This window comes from Eriocheir sinensis, chromosome 24 (genome assembly GCF_024679095.1).
Source record: "Eriocheir sinensis breed Jianghai 21 chromosome 24, ASM2467909v1, whole genome shotgun sequence".
NCBI classification, from domain to species: Eukaryota; Metazoa; Arthropoda; class Malacostraca; order Decapoda; family Varunidae; genus Eriocheir; species Eriocheir sinensis.
The window spans coordinates 11176874-11194685 of NC_066532.1; the positions used below are offsets into that span (position 1 = coordinate 11176874).

At 38.3% G+C, this 17812-nt stretch overlaps 1 protein-coding gene across 1 annotated transcript in view; it reads right to left on the bottom strand.

Moving 5' to 3' along the window:
• Positions 1–1428: 1428 nt before the first annotated feature.
• The window catches only part of LOC127002838 (kinesin-like protein KIF14), a 192157-nt gene continuing 175773 nt past the window's right edge, over positions 1429–17812 (bottom strand). The window contains 6 exon segments of the mRNA XM_050869057.1: positions 1429–2645; positions 2840–2993; positions 3496–3583; positions 4071–4179; positions 4912–5053; positions 17506–17727. Coding sequence (XP_050725014.1) covers positions 2185–2645; positions 2840–2993; positions 3496–3583; positions 4071–4179; positions 4912–5053; positions 17506–17727 — 1176 coding nt within the window. The 3' untranslated portion in view covers positions 1429–2184.

Genomic DNA, 17812 nt, shown 5'->3' on the forward strand with positions numbered 1-17812 from the left:
GTAATAGTGAAATAAATGTGAGTGTAAGGGGGTGGCTGTAAATATTCATGATTTTTCATTTTCACCTGCGCTCATTATCCCTGCAAGTGCAGAGGGCTGAGTGTGTAACTAAAACTATCTTACAAATAACACAGCCCATTACATCCTCCTCTATTGAAGAATCAAAAATGCTTTAGGACTTGTCAATACAATTATATTCAATCCACAATGTGAGAAGATAAACATTTTACTTGAGTAACATTTATTCTGTCTACATTAACTCTGGCAATCCACTTGTGGCCACACTTTGGTAGGGAATCTTTAGCTTCAACTTTTATGTAAAAAATCAACACTAAAATAACAAATAACTTGTGGATGCAGGTGAGATGTTTTCTACCTAATAACTCAAGGCCATTTTCTTCCTCACCTCTCTAGTTGCCCAAAAATATTATAATAATACAAATTATTTATAAACTTTATACCAGAACATGCTATATTTACATGAAAATGTAAGCATTTTAGACATTGACCCAGGGAAGAAATCTGATGTATGGCCTGACATTTGTTTTGACACTTGAACTTGGCCAGGTATATGTCCAGCAACCACCAGACTCAGCTGAACACCAGATTTTTTTTTTTATTACTCTCTTTGGGTTCCTGGACTAATAAAGGTATTATATATATATATATATATATATATATATATATATATATATATATATATATATATATATATATATATATATATATATATATATATATATATATATATATATATATATATATATATATATATATATATATATATATATATATATATATATATATATATATATATATATATATATATATATATATATATATATATATATATATATATATATATATATATATATATATATATATATATATATATATATATATATATATATATATATATATATATATATATACTGGCTGGCTAGCTGAAGGGAAGATTCAGGCCATTTCTTTTTTGAGCTGTGTGGATTGAGATCACCATCACAATTTCTTGCAGAAACCCTGATGATGGTCTGAGGAACCCTGGATGGGAACCACTGCCCTAGACCATGGATAGCGACAGAAAAGGTCAATCCAGTGCTCACATAATGACAGTGATTATAAATAGTATTGACAACATTAATATTTAACTCATACCATCTTAAAACTATTGTAAATATACAATTGATAAAACTTCAAATCAGTAATACAAAAATGACAGTAACCAATTTTCATGATTTACTTAATGGGCTGTTCAATTCAACCATGTCCTATTGTGAGTATAGACCCAAGCCTGTTGTGCAAAGATAAAAACTTTTACAAAGTAAGAATGAGAGAAATTATATATATATATATATATATATATATATATATATATATATATATATATATATATATATATATATATATATATATATATATATATATATATATATTCTCTCTCTCTCTCTCTCTCTCTCTCTCTCTCATAATATACAGATAGATAGATCGATATGGGTAGTATGAGTAGTGGAGGGAAACACAGGATGTTGTGCCATATTTCATCTAAAGTTTTGACAGTTTTCTTCAGAGAATGTGACAGCGCACAGACAGCTACTCATGTATCTTCTCACCGATTACCTTGTCATAGAGCTCACCGACAGCTCTTATGCATCTGTCTGCCAGCCACCACAATGTGTGAGGGTGGATGAATCCATCTCTGTGGTTAGCTGCATCTGCTTAAGTAACAGTTATGAACATTATTACAAAGGATGCAACCAACAACAACAGAGCGATTATTTTGCCTCACGTATAGGGCCCAGGCTAATCATCATGGCAGCTAAGAGGCAGACATGGAGGAACCAATCAGAGCTCTAATCCAAGGCAACCTGTGAGATGATCTATCAGGAAAATACACCTTTCATTCTCTCTGCAGAAGACTCAAAATGTTCCTATTGAGATGTAGATGCAAAATTAGTTTTGTATGTTGGGAGAAAACGTTAAATACTGTGTTGTCTATTTTTAATATTCTGATGAAAATTGGGTAAGACCTGTCAAAACCATTTCCTAATAGCATGTATATATGAATAAAGGTTAAAATAAGATATGTTAAAACACTTTCCTATTCAGCTAATGGTTTTATAAATAAGAAATGTTACTTAATCTGTCCGAAGAACTGCGGTACTTACAGTAAATGACTTGAGTAGTTTAGTTTTGGTGGGAGTCTTGATATGATACAGATGATGTATGACTTACATTAAACCTTACTTTTTTTCCCTTGTCATCCCTGTGTATGGAGGATTGAAAAGAATTCTTGGATGGTGAATTTCTTGGCTGTGAATTTTGCTTCAGATACATCTGGAACTCATCACTGTTTTTTGGCCACTGGGTAAGGATCTTTTCCTTGTATTTAATAGGAGTCTCTGTGCTGGAGTCAAGACTTTGGCTCTGACCTATGAATAAAGCTTCTAATTTTTCAATTGCTTTAATGGCATGAACACCTTCCTTATGGAGTTCATCCACGAATTCAGAGTTGTTTCTTGGTTCAGGGAGGAGGTGAAGAGAACTTCCACCCACCGAAGGAAGACCAATCCCAGCAAATCCCAGTAATTCTTTCAATCTTTTCAACAACTCTCTGGTGCTCACAGTAGAATCTGCATGGATATTCCCTGTGAAAGGTAAATTGTTGTTTGTATTCCAAGAAACAGACTTCATACTCCCAAACTTATCTATGCAAGTGTATAAGTGCCGAGCAATCAAAGGTCACAATAATCCAACTTCATACTATTTTTAAGCAGCTAAGTGTATGCAAAATGTTCGTTGGTCTGTGATGAGGAAATCTAAAATGTTCAGTTCAGCTTACCTTCCTGGGACAACTTGGTATGATTGACAACATCCATGAGGGCTGCATTTAGGTGACTTAGGGTTTCTGCCACAGACTCTATGCAATCCATCCACCTCACTAACTTGAACTTTTGATCCTTTGAGGAGAATATCGGCTCATGCTCAATGGTCACCTTCAATGGAATAAGAAAGATTGTATAAAACAATAAGCACACTGTTTTTAAGAAGGAATACAAGATCTGCAAACAGTACATGATTACCAACAATTACATCAAACTTGCTGCTACTCAACCAAACATCATAGCAACAGGAAAAATTTCCTTCAGAAGAGAGTGAAATAGTCACCACTTGTTCCCAGACTATATGACTGAAAGATCATAAAAATAATAATTTAGAGCCATATTTTTTTTTTTTTTATCAGTTATGGAAATGGCATTATTATGAAAAGAAATCTTGAATTACTGTAGTTTAGTGATTTTTTTAAACAAAGTATTACAATACTGATATTGAAAACAGTAGTGGAAGAAGATCTGCCAATAAATAAATCACTGAAGTATATTTTCAGCTTTTCCAATTTTTTTTTTCCGAAGGCATAGGATTTTTTATTCTATAAAGAAAACTCATTGTCTATATACTAAGCCTGACTCTTAAGTTGTATTTGTGTTGGTAACTTACTGCCAGCTCTGCATACTTCTTGAGAAAATCAGCAATGTCATTTGCTGCCGAGAGAGTAGCAGTGACAAGTGGATTGGAGTTCAGAGACCTGAAACAATACAGGTAAAGTTACAGTGGAGTGATACTGATAAAATAGGAAAATGGTCAGCTTGTAAGGGGAAGAATTTGTACCTTACTTGCAGCAGCCTCTTTGTAAGAGTTATCAGTCTACTGTCACCCTGAACATCAGGTTTTTGCTCCTTTGTCTTGGGATTACTTTAGCCTATTAATAATAAGGTATGCAAGATGAGAAAAAAAAAGGTGAAACATAGAACTGGTCTGCCTGTAAGTTAGATTACATCAGATTACATTGGATAAGGTTATGGTAGATTAGACAAAGCTAGATGGATTGAAAAGAGATTACCAGGTATGGGTAAGTATTTCAGCTGATAACCTGGTTACAAAACCAAGCTACCCATTTATGCTTCATATTGACCAAGTTTAATATTCGTGATTCACTTGACTCTTCGTACTATTCAAACGTTACTAAGTATTTGAAATAACGTGACTAAGACTTCCTCCTTTTCATGACCCACCTGTCTCCTCTAAGTCTGCTGGTGCCCTTGGCTGCTGTTTCTTCACACTCCTTTATCAAACACTCCAAGCCACTCTTCAGACCATCAATGAGTTTTCTACTAATGGGTCCTGATAGTGAAAAAATAATTATTAATTGTTACATTAAAGTCTACACTTTATTGTAAACATAAGGCAATAATAACATTATCGACATCTTGTTTATAATAAAATTCAGGCTCCATCCACTTGCATACACTATTTTTGCAACAATTTTTTCCAAGTAAGGAAAACATTTTTTTTTCTTTTTTTACAACAAAGGAGACAGCTCAAGAGCACACAAAAAGGAAACAATAATATAAAAGCACGCTACTTGCTGCTCCTTCAAAAGAATCAAAGAGGTGGCCGAAAGAGAGGTCAATTTCGGGAGGAGAGGTGTCCTGATACCCTTCTCTTGAAAGAGTTCAAGTCGTAGGCAGGAGGAAATACAGATGAAGGAAGATTGTTCCAGAGTTTACCAGCGTGAGGGATAAAAGAGTGAAGATTCTGGTTAACTCTTGCATAAGGGGTTTGGACAGTATAGGGATGAGCATCAGTAGAAAGTCGTGTGCAGCGGGGCCGCGGGAGGGGGGGAGGCTTGCAGTTAGCAAGTTCAGAAGAGCAGTCAGCGTGGAAATATTGATAGAAGATAGAAAGAGAAGCAACATCGCGAAGAAATTTAAGAGGTAGAAGACTATCAGTAGGAGGAGGAAAGCTGATGAGACGAAGAGCCTGTCAGAAAAAAATCATGCCTTCTAGTTTTGTACTACAATGATAATTTAATTCACTTTGTAGCATAATTAACACTCTGCATATTAGTTTTACCTGGCTTGAGGAAGGATGGGTCAGGCAACGGGAGGGGAGTAAGCAGAGCTATCCTGGCCACCTCCTGCGCCAATAGGAGCGCCAACTTAATGAGGGCAGCACTTGTCTCCTCCACTAAGCTTTCTGTCTCTGTCTTCAAACCCTGAAATAAACAAAATAATCATTATTGTCAATAACTGATTCCCCAAACTAGATGAGGCTGTGGGGCGCACACTCAAGATGAAAACAATTATTTCTTATAGATATTATTCTTAAGATGAAATAGAAAACAAACACACACACATTTGTTGACATCATCAATGATTTGAAGAAGGAACTAGTTGCCAGGGGGGGAAGAAGTCAGAAAACTAAGGGAAGAAAATGAAAAACTGAAAAAGGGAAGTACCTGAGATGACAACATTGATGACAAGATAAAGGCAATGGTCAAGGAAGAAGTATCAATAAGGGTTGGGGGCAGTAATGATGGCGAAATGAACGTAGAAATTAAGACTAGGAAAATAGTTGCTGTAGAAATAAACCTATGTAAAAATGAAAAGGAATAGGAAAAAGGTAGTTTCAAAGAAATTTTTGAAGAACAGGAAAGAGAAAGAAAAGTGGAGATGGAGCATGAAGTTCTCCAGGTTATGAGAAATAAGGAAGACTTGGTTTGAGAATTGGCATAAAAAAGAAGTGTGTGATAATCGTGGGTGTTACCCTTTAACCCGGTAGCAGCGACGGGCCAAATTTTTGGCTTTACCGTGTAGCAGCGACGGGCCAAATTTGTGCCATGATATAACCCCCCAAAATAGATGATACATAATCTGATCACAAATGCTTTGATATGTATTCTGAAATGGTTTGTGTGAGTGGTGATTTCTTCTCATTTTTCTCGCTAAGAGGGACCATTAAGAAACATGATCCCGCTGCTACGGGTTAACGAGCACTCATAGAAATAATGGATCTGAAAAACCCTCTTAACCCTAAATGCAAACAATATTTTTTGTGACGTGTCTGCAAACAATGGGTGAATTTAACCCAATATTAAGAAAGTTAAAAAAAAAGATAATCACTATTTATCAAATCCAAAATCAAAGTATGAAAATACAACTCTCACTAAATATACAAGCAAAATATGAACACCGTACAAAGAAAATAAGCTATTTTTATTTTGTTTTGAAAGTAAGAACAAAAATTAACATTATTTGGCAATGATTAAACCTTAAATTCCCTAACACAGTATATATTGGCTCAAAGGACAATAGCTACAACAGCGATTGTTGTTGGTCCTTGGAGACTCTGGTTGCCTCACTACCTTTACGGTGATTTTTGTCTAATATTTGCATTTGTCACCACCCCTCGCTTGAGTGCAAACATTGGGTGAAGTTGACCGCAATCATACATAACACTCAAAATATGGGAGAAAGAAAATGCCCACTACCTCTCACGGCAAGAGGCTATGGGGCACTGAGAATATGTGGAAGGGCAGCTGCGTACCCTTCTTTATCACTTGCAAACAGAGGGGAGACAAAAAGCTGCGGTGAATTTCACCCAATGTTTGCATTCCAGGGTTAATACGTTAAAACTGAGGTCTTTCTAAGACACTTTCAATTCTGTAGTTTTTTTTTTTCATTTCGTGCACTCATTTGTTGCAAATATCATCAAAGATGTGGCCCACTCAGCCTCCCTGTGACTACGCTATGCCCGTCTGGGCTTTATTGCCCTGTCTTCCTTTATCCATGTTAGTCCCATCTGGGCTTTACTGCCCTCTATGGGTATCAGTTTGCATTTTTTCTTTACCCTCTGATATAATGTGCTCAACACACTGATGACCTTCACTTGCCTGATTATGTCATGCATCTCAAATATGTATGAAAAAGTTTTAATTCCAATTTTTCCTTACAACATAGAGGAAATTTTTAAATTAAATATTAAGAAATATTGCCCCTTTTATGTATAAAGCATGAAAACAAAATACTAAAGGACATTACATATACATGTACACTTATTTACTGTTACATGAGATCCGAGACACTGTCTTTGTGAGGTATACTGAAGAACCATCATGATTTCCTTGGCACTATTGCCACTGGACTCAGGAAGAGAAGGATGAGGGACTTTCTGAGTGACTTGGTGAGCGATTTGCTAAGGGACTGCATGCTCCCTGGAAGTGCATGTAAGGCCAGGGAGTAGTTCCTTGCATTTGACAAGCAGAGCCACCTTGCAAATGGTGCACATCTTTCTTCCTGGAGCAGTGCTTGCAGGTCTGCCTGTTATTCACAAAGATGTCAATGTGCCATTCCTTGGTGTCGTACTGCTGGTTCTTACATGGCAGCAGGGTCTTCTGGCCCCTCTTTAGCACTTGCATGGGTTCATGCTGCTACAGGGAAACATGTCAGCCTTGTGGTCTTTGTCTTATGACACCTTGCAAATCTTGAAATGTCAAGCCTGAAGAACTTAAGAGGCATGTGCTTTTCCTTCAAAGCTTTGCAGTCTCTCTTGTACATGAGCCATTCGTTGCAAATGCAGAGATCCAGGATGTAGCCAAACAGCTCCATGTACCACCGTCTTGCCCCCACAGGAGACTTGTACAGATGGGTCAACATATCAGACTTGTCAATCCCCTCCACCTCCACATAGTATTCCATGATGACATTGGGACAAGAGACCTCCACCTTCTTCTGCTGCTTGTCGTATCACAAGACAGTTTTCAGTGGCTCCACCCCAGCATCTGAAGAAAGGACAATGACAATCTTGTTGTCCTTCCATCTCATGGCAAGAATCACATCTGTTGAGCAGAATTCATGTTTTACCTGTGATACAGCCTTCTTCTCCATATCCTTGACAAACAGCAGTGGTGCATCCCCAATCCTGTTTGTTTTTGCAGTGACCACCTATCTGTAGCCACACCGTTCTCTGAGGTACTCCAAACTGATACTTAAGAACCAGTGGTCTGCATAGAGGGTTGACACCGTTGGTTTCTTTAGAGTCTTGGCAACGGCAATGATAGTTTTGCTGCTGATGTTGAAGTCAGTCTCCTCCTGGCTGAGTTCTGTAGGATGGCTTGAGAAAGCTGTTTCCCCCAGTCCATTTAAATCATCCCTTTTAACCACTTTCACTGTACTCACCAGATGCCGTGGGTGTGTGTTTATCATCGAAAAGGTTAACCCCTTAATGACCCCGATGCTGCTGGCGTCATATTATTTTTTCTGACGTGGGCGAGCATGACGCTAATGCTGGAGAGCAAGAAGCTCTCTGGAAATTGAACGGAGCGCGTAACTATTTATCTGTCGATACTAAGTGACTAACTGGCACCTCTTTTGCCCCTTAGACGACTCCATGATTAAAATAGTCAACAGTTCCTGCCTACGCATCATGGCGTCTGCAGAGCGATTGTGTTCCCTCAGCCGATTTGTTTCGGCGGTCTTCCTTTAGTTTCTGTTCATTGTGTGTGTGCTGAGTGTAGTCTTGACACCTCCACTGATATACATGATGTTCTAGATCAGGGGTTCCCAAGCTTTTCCTAGCATGACCCCATTCAGCACTTTCAACTGTTCAGTGCGACCCCAAGTGTGTGTGTGTTTGTGTGTGTGTGTGTGTGTGTGTGTGTGTGTGTGTGTGTGTGTGTGTGTGTGTGTGTGTGTGTGTGTGTGTGTGTGTGTGTGTGTGTGTGTGTATATATATATATATATATATATATATATATATATATATATATATATATATATATATATATATATATATATATATATATATATATATCCCAAGTGTTTATGTTTACTTCTACATTTACAGCACTATTGTGAATTTTTAGTCAAGGAATGATAGATTATTAGAGCGTTTCCGTTTCTTGGCGGAAGTTTCAGATGGTGTCTTTAAAAACTTCTCCATAATGGCTGTACTCATATTACTAAATATATTTCAATTAATGTTATTCATCAGCAATGTAAATAAAATATTTTCAAAAGAGTAACGCAACATCATCACTTCTCTTCCCACTGTGATACCTCCTTTGGGGCACAATATCACAGCATTGCACCATCTTGCCGTACTAAAACGCCACATAAAATTGCGGTTCACAGGAACTGACCTGAGGGAGCGGGGGTGGAAGCACAAATGAGTGCTCTCTGCCTGCTCCTGCACAGAGGTTGATATTTTATGTGAATTTAATTTCATCAATTGTCAAAAACCATGGAAGTAAGGATTCTTTTGCTTATATACCAAAGTTTTACAGGTGCTGATGATAATGAGGATGTGAAATTTTTGGAATAAATTAGTAAATAGGGAGATAAAATGAAATCTAGATAACGCGAATTTCACGAGGATGTAGGAGCGGGGAGGGTAGTAAGGGAGTGAAGGAGTGGGGAGATTCAACGGTCAGTCGTGGCTCGTGTAAGGGTGCTTGAAGCAATTATTTAACTTGTTATTTTTTCTCAATGAAAGTACTATACAGCATTGAATTTGTCATGGTCTCGTAATCCTTGCTTGGATATTTCGCACCCCCAGGCCTTAATTGGGGGTACCTCAGCGACCCCACCGACCCCATGACCTCTTTATGACCCCACATAATGAGCATTCCGACCCCACCTGGGGTCCCGACCCCTGGTTTGGGGACCCCTGTTCTAGATGAACCAATATCACATTCACAGGAGTGTTCAGGGGAGTGGGAAGCAGAAGTTGGAATTTTGGGGGAATCATGGAATTTTAGCCAAACAGTCTGTCCAAATCATAAGGATGATTTTCTACAACTTTTATTCAGTGAGATTCATTCCAGAATGAAAAACTAAAAAAAATATTTTTTTGAGTTTCACCACAACTTTGGCTCTCTGCAGGCAGTAAATTTCCAGGTCAAAGATTATAAACTATATTTTTCAGACTCCATTGCGATAAAATGAGCAACTTTTCATCAATAAATTTTCCTGTACGTCACACCAGTAAAAACTTGGAATTTTGGGGGAATCATGGAATTCCAGCCAAACAGTCAGACCAAATCATAATCTGATTTCACAGTTGAGTTATATGGATGATTTTCTACAACTTTTATTCAATGAGATTCATTCCAGAATGAAAAAACTACAAAAATTTACCAAAATTATTTATTGTTTCACCACAACTTTGGCTCTCTGTGGGCAGTAAATTTTCAGGTCAAAGATTATAAACTATATTTTACAGACTCCATTGTGAAAAAATGAGGAACTTTTCTTTACTAATTTTTTCTGTACATCGCAGCAATAAAAAGTTGGAATTTTTCGGGAATCATGGAATTCCAGCTAAATGCGACAATCTAGAAAGAAATGGATTTCACAGCAGGGTGCGCCAGAAAATTTTCTATAAAACATTTTTTATGATTTTTTCTCAGTTTCAAATTGTATTTTTCGATGACTTTTGCATTATGGGGGATCTCCCGAGGAAAACTTTTGCGGTTTAGAGTGGTTAATGAAGTAGTGTTATTCAGTATATAAAAAAAAGCTCAATACTCGCTGCTCCTATGAAAAAAGGTTCAGAGGAGTGACCGAAAGAGAGGTCAATTCTGGAAGGAAAGGTGTCCTCATACTCTCCTCTTGAAAGAGTTCAAGTTGTAGGCAGGAGGAAATACAGATGAAGGAAGATTGTTCCAGAGTTTACCAGCGTGAGGGATGAAAGAGTGAAGATGCTGGTTAACTCTTGCGTAAGATTTGGACAGTATAGGGATGAGCTTGAGTAGAAAGTCATGTGCGGCAGAGCCTCAGGGAAGAGGGGAGGCATGCAGTTAGCAAGCTCAAAAGAGCAGTCAGCTTGAAAATATCAATAGAAGGTAGAGAAGCAACAAGGCAGCAGAATTTAACACTTTCCCCGTGATGTGTACCACTGGCGGTACATCATGCATTTTCAACTGTTGCGTGTTGTGCCACCCGTGGTACATTTGCTTGGAAACAAAATAAAATCTAAGTATTTTTAAACCTTTTTCTTTTGTTTTAGCATATAATATCACTCAATTCATGTTAACATGTGATGGAATCAAATTATGACCAACAAAACATTTAGTGTTATTCAGTTTAAACCCAGAAAAATTATTTCAAAATTACATTTATCTGATTTGAAAACTTTCCAGTATTCAGTGAAATTTGGCCTCTTAATTGTAAGTTTTTTTTTCTTTTTTTCGAAACCCTTTTTGTAGAATAAAGTAAAATAAATAGGTTCTGTATTACCAAAGACTAGACCACACCAAGACAAGCAGTCAGTTGGTCGGTCAGCCAGTCAATCAGTCGGTCAGTCAGTCAGTTAATTATTCAGTCAGCGGTTAGTCAATGGTTGAGTCAGGAAATAAGTCAGAATCTTTTCTTTTCGCTTATCTAGGTAGACTTTCTGATACTCAGTCAATCATTCAGTGAGTTAGGAAATAACCAAAAAATTTTGTTATTGTTCAGCTATATATACCTTTAGTGAGTCAATCAATCAGTCAGTCAATCAATCAGTTTGTCAGTCAGTCAGTCAGTCTGTCAGCTAGTCAGTCACTCAAATACAAAATTAAAATGCTAGTCACTCAGCAGCTTTTCTTCAGTTAGTCAGTCAGTCAGTTAGTAAGCATCAGCCTACATCCAGAATTCAGTCTAAAATTTATTGAGTCAGTTAGCTGGGAAGTCAGTCAGTCAATCAGTTAGTAAATAAGAGTCAGTCAGTCAGAAAGTTAACCATTTATTCAGGCAGTGGCAAGACATTAAGTTAATCACTCAAGTCATTAGTCAGTCAGGAAGTCAGTCAATGCGGCAGAAAAAAAAAGGAAAAGAGATGTAAAAGAGATAGATGCAGAAAGATTAGCATGACGGAAAAAGAAATGTATAGAGAGGGATGATGGAAGGAAAGAAAGGAGAAAGAAGATTTTGTAGGATAAAGTAATACAAAGAATAAAGTGTCATAAGATCTCATAAGATAGGCTATATCTTGTAATGACTCAACAAGTATTGTGCCTCCACATGTGGTACAAGACGCAGTGTTTTGAAACAATAATACGTGTATGGCGGATTGTGCCATGGATGGAGCAAAAGAAGCGTGCACCACCGGTGGCACACCACGCAATATGATGATGGAAGAACAAGTCTACGGCGTAGTGTACCACAGAAGGAGATGGTTCAATCTGCCATAGTTCGAGAGATAAAGTTAATCTTTTGGCTTCTACTTTTAATTCAAAACAATGTAATGAAGTATTGGACCTGCCTCCATCCTGTTCCCAGAATGTAAAATTAAGCGCTATTGCCTTTGAGTCATCAGAATTATTAAGATACCTTAATGACTTGGACTCATTCGGCAGTTGTGATCCTTTGGGATTCTTGCCTCTGTTTTACAAAAAGACAGCATCTCTATTGGCTCCAAAACTAGCAGTTATTTTTAGAGCTCTGTTACGTAAGGGTTCTTTTCCAGTATGCTGGCGTACTGCTATTGTTACCCGGATACCTAAGGAATCCTCACCCTCTATTCACCCCGGTGGTTACAGACCCATCTCCATAACCCCAGTCTTGTCTAAGATCTTTGAGCACTTGCTGGCCAAGCGTCTCACTTGTGTTTTAAGTCGGCTTTACACCTGGCAATTCCTGGCCCTAAGGGCATAGAGAAAGCATTACAGGGGGAATTTTTACCGACCGAGTTTAAATGGGCGTTTAAATCGCCGTTTAAATCACCCCACGCGCTCAGTCAAGGTCACATGTGGCAGAAGATACCTTTAGAAAAAAAATTGTAAGAAAAACACTGTAGTATTTAGACACGAATAGTTTTCTCTCTGGTGGTGTCGGATACTTTCTCCTGTGCATGCGGGGCAACACTGTCCCATAGCTCTTACCATAATTCATCAGTGCGTGTCTTTGTCACGCAAAGGATAGATGTAGGTGTGTACGCTCTCCCCCCACACTGCCTTTTTTTCCTCTTATGACGAAACTGCTGATGATGCTGGCTTCATCCAGTTCAAATGCCAAGAAGAAAGGCTGCCATTGTCAAGAGGATTGCCTGCTTGAAGAAGGCACGCCATGCTCGAGCAGAAAATGAAGAGAGACAGACAGGCGTTCCGCATGGAGCAGCAAAGCCTGACTCTCCACCACCCACCGCTCCTGCCTCACTCACCACCACCTCTCACTCGCTCCCTGCTGCCACGACTGTTGTTCCTGATGCTTCTGCATCAACACCACCATCATTACCACAGCCTTCTACTTCAGTTTCAAGATAGAAGAGCCCATCTCACCATACAACAAAAAAACAAAAAAAAATGAAAACAAATACAAGACAAGGAAAGACAGAGCTTCTGACAGATCATCACACCAAGAAAGAAGATTAAAACAGAAAAGGAAGAAAGCAAATCCTACCAGCCAGATAGTTTCTAACACCAAGCGATGCAAACAAAAACTGGCAACAATGAGGGAGGCGGTGGCTCCCTGACACCCTCACCTTTGAGTGAGTAATACTTCAACAAGAAGTGGGATCAGATGCCATGTTCATGACTCAAGATCTCTTAAATAGCAAGGCAACAACATTACAATACCTGGTACTAACAATATTCGGCACAGTGTGGCCATTCATAGACGAGGAACATCAATACGTACTTACGTAACTTTAATGCCCCGTAACTCAAATCTAACTTTTTACAATACATTGGTGAATAACTCCTACATTTATCATTCAATTTCAATGAATAAGGTATTGGTGGAAAGAGCATTACAATAGCTTTTTTTTCTGCTGTCTCAGAATTTTAAAAATTTGTTTTGGAACTCATATATTTTTGAAAATATAATTAAACAGGGGAAAATGGATTTTTTTTCTCATAAACTAAAGAGAAAAAAAAATTCTGCCACGACAGCTTCCTTACCTATGATGTAAACTACTGTCAGACAATTTTGCAAGGAATTATAAAGGAAAACCTAGTCAGTATTCATCATTTTTTTTTTTTTTTTTTTTGGCGTTTTGATTAAAAAAAAAATGAAATATGGCCCAAAGTTGCTCAAACATTCATTATAGATTCACTTATGCAAAACAAATCATCAGAAAATCAAATCTGCAATTTGAGTGATAAGGAAAGAAGATAGGATTTTACTCAGTCGGTCTCCTTAATGGTCCCTCTAAGCGAGAAAAATGAGAAAAAATCACCCCTCACACAAACCATTTCATAATATATATCAAAGCATTTGTGAGCAGATTATGTATCATCTTTTTTGGGGGTTTATATCATGGCACAAATCTGGCCCGTCGCTGCTACACGGTAAAGCCACAGATTTGGCCCGTCGCTACTACCGGGTTAACCGTACATATTTCTGTGCATTTTAAGAGCTATTTTTTCCAAAATTGTTGTCTTAAAGTTTGGGGTGTGCGTTATATGCCAGAGCGCGTTATACGCCGCGAAATACAGCATCTCAAAGATCTACATAATTATTAAATCAGGTGAAATATGAAATAAAACATTTTTACACACAAAAAACATCCATGTTAAATCAATATTCCTGCCATAATAACCCATAATGCTGTCTTGAAATGTCCACCCACAAGAGCTCCTACAAAAGCTAATCTCTCCCATAAAATTGTGGGAATTCCCCATGAAGAAGCAAAACTGGCCTAGCAGTCATATATTACAGCAGTAACAGACTGGCATTGACAAAGAGGCAGCTCAAGAAAGTCGCACTACAGTCATAAAAAAGAAAAAAAATAAAAAAAATCAACTACATTACTTGGTAAATGATTACATAAAGGAGTCGGAGGTATTTTTATCGACTCTGACTCTGACCAAAAGTAGCCGACTCAACCGATTCTGACTCCACACCCCAGCCTATAATGTACACTCTCCACAAAAAGTTCTAAAATGCTTTAAGCACCATGCATTCTGAGGTACACGAACAAAAAATTTTGAGACACCTCTCCCAGTGTAGAATGGGTGGTAGCCCCATGTACACATGCTTAGTGTGAAGGGGTGAGTTGCCATTGGCTCAGTGTTACATGCGCACTGATAAGTCTTGTTGCATGATCTCGATAATGTATTGTTAACCCTCTAGCGCACGATGACACGTTTCACGTCACCAACGGGTAAAAGGTCCTGGCGCACGATGACGAGAAACGCGTCATAAAAGTTTAAAAAAATGATTAAAAATTAAGTTTTTCGATGAAAGTGAGTCAAATTTTGGAGCGTCATTTGTTGGGATAAATTTCTTAATAGTAACATATGGCAACCTCTCTAAGGAACGTAGATGAGAAGCTTTGAGTGATTTTTATTTGTTACCCTACTCAGATGGGAGAGAAAAAAATACAGTTTTCTCGGTGTAACTCAGGAACTAATATGCGTATGAGGATTTTGAGGATACCATACGAATCCTCACTAAATTCTGCTTTAAAACATATATTCGCTTAAAAAGTTGGCCCACAAAATTTCGAGCTAGTGAGTGGGGAAGAGTTGGTACTTCGGATTTATTGTCTACAATACTCTATACGGAGACTTGAAACAGGTTTGTATTGTTTATATATATATGTGTGTATATATATATATATATATATATATATATATATATATATATATATATATATATATATATATATATATATATATATATATATATATATTTTTATGTGTGCATGTTCTATTACAAGTCTTTATGAAACCATTGATACCAAATTTATTGGTGTACAATATATCTGTGAGGGTAAAATACGTCCGGGAATGTAGAGTATCGCGGCGGCAAAAAAAGGCCGGTCGGGCCTGAGAAATGTATGATGAGTGGAACAGAAACTTATTAGAAACTTACGGTGCGCGAGAGGGTTAATATGCTGTGGTGTAAGGTGAACATTCGGTTATGTAACCGTATTTTAATAATTGGTTGTATGCTGCGGTGATAATTCCTCGTCACCAGTGCATTTTTTTCGTCTGTAGGATGACGTCATTCTGGTACTAACTAATTTAGTACCGAGTCACTAACATTAGGTCGTCATTGCGTTACAGAAATTATTGACAGTTTTTATGAGGCTGTCGTGTGGATAAAAAAAATTTGTAACCCATTCTGCTTCAAAACGTTATCAGTCAATTTAAATGCTGTGCCTGACGTCATTCCTATTCAAATGAGAGAATGATAATTCCAGGTGGTAGTTTGCATATACACTCAACCCTCGATTTGCCGGACTAAAAGGGGGGAAGGCTTGTCCGGGAATGGCAAATGTCCGGCAATGGAAAATGTCCGGGGGTCTACCCCCTTGCCGGACTTTACCCTATATATGTCCGGGAAACACAACCCACCCCCGGACTACACCTCGCATAGAAAGGTGCACAGGTTTAGCTGTACGCTTGGTTACTTTCTTTGGTGGGTTTTTGGGTGGCATCGTTGTGAAGAAGAGGTGTATCCACGACAAGCACGTAAGCACAACACTCGTGTGACGCGGCAGACTTGTGTACAGTCCAGTACTAGACGTGTATGTCCGCCCGCGCTGCCATCTAGTGCCCGATTTGCGAACTTTGTCTGGCGCGGTAGTTTGAAATCGACTTGTCCCGGACTTTTTTTTTTTTTTTTTACCCCACGGACTCTTGTCCGGCAAATCCGAAATCCGGCAAATGGAGGTCCGGCAAATCGAGGGTTGAGTGTAATTGCCACTAAAGGTAAAGGTAGAGGTAAAGTTGGGGGCATACGCTGTAGCAGCGCGTAACCTCGGTGCTCATCTCCGTAACATTGGCCCTTGAGCCTGTGGTGGGAGGGAGCCCATTACCCCGGCCACAGGGCCAGTGTGTTATCCAGGTTACATACTAAAAGAATGTAAAATAAAAATATCTGCCAAAATCAATGCTTAAACCACATACTGCAACAGCTTGGTTAATTGTAAGATATATGAGGATGGGAGGTATTTATTTAATAATGAGTGTATGCACCGCCTGCGCCGATCATACAGTTAAGTCTGCTTCGAAGCTTCGAGGCATGTCACCTTTTTCCACATATCTGTTGGGCCAGAGTGATACGGTAGAGATGGACACATCAATCCACTATGCTGTTGGAGATAACTGAGTCCTTCAGTGTGAAGGATAATAACGACTTTGCACCGGTCTTGTGGGGTCTCCACCGAAACTAACATGAGCATGACTTACTGCCACCAAATCAACACAGTATTGAAACGTATCACATATGGTACAGCAATGGATTCAGATGTCATCACAATTGGGGTACCAACCATTCTGAGGTGACTAGTCGCAATCGATTAATTTCCACATCCGTCGTGCCCAGGTGTTCGAGAACTTTTGTTGAGTGTACACATTTATGATAATTTTGTGTCATAATTGGAAAATATAAAATGAAGACATGATCAAAAGGTAGTGTAAAATGTGGTGGGACAATTTTATTTTTTAGTGGAGAATTGACAATTTTCCAGAGAACCCCCTAGAATCTAAAGATGCAGGCAGAGGAGTACTATAAAAAATATGCGAATGTATTTTAATCTACTTCCAGTTACAAGGCACCTTGGTATATCAAAATAATTTTATTCATTTATTTAATCAAATTAACTGAAAATTCTGGTGCTTGAGCCTGTGCTAGGTAGAAAGGATACAATTCTATTTATAAATCTGTGAAAGCTCATGATTTATGTCTCCAGTAAAGTTCAATAGATTCAACAATAGTATGCAGGGTGAACACTTACCTGATACAGTCTTGAAGTACAGCTAGAGAGCTTCTGAAGGTTTTTTCGTATGTCATCTTGGATTTGGTCTCTCCTTTGTGTTGTGGCCACAGCCTCAGAGGTGGCTATGGCAGAGATAGAGCTAGCAACTGCTTGGCTGTGACAAAGGAGCTGAATGAGGATTTTGCTCAACTCTTCATTACCGAGGGTGTGCCCAGGCTCTGTAGTGTGGTCTTTGATGCGCTGTAAACAAAGAAACATCAGTAATTTAACCCATAAGAGGTCAACCACGTATATTTACGTGAAGCCAGTGTTTAACATTGCGGTA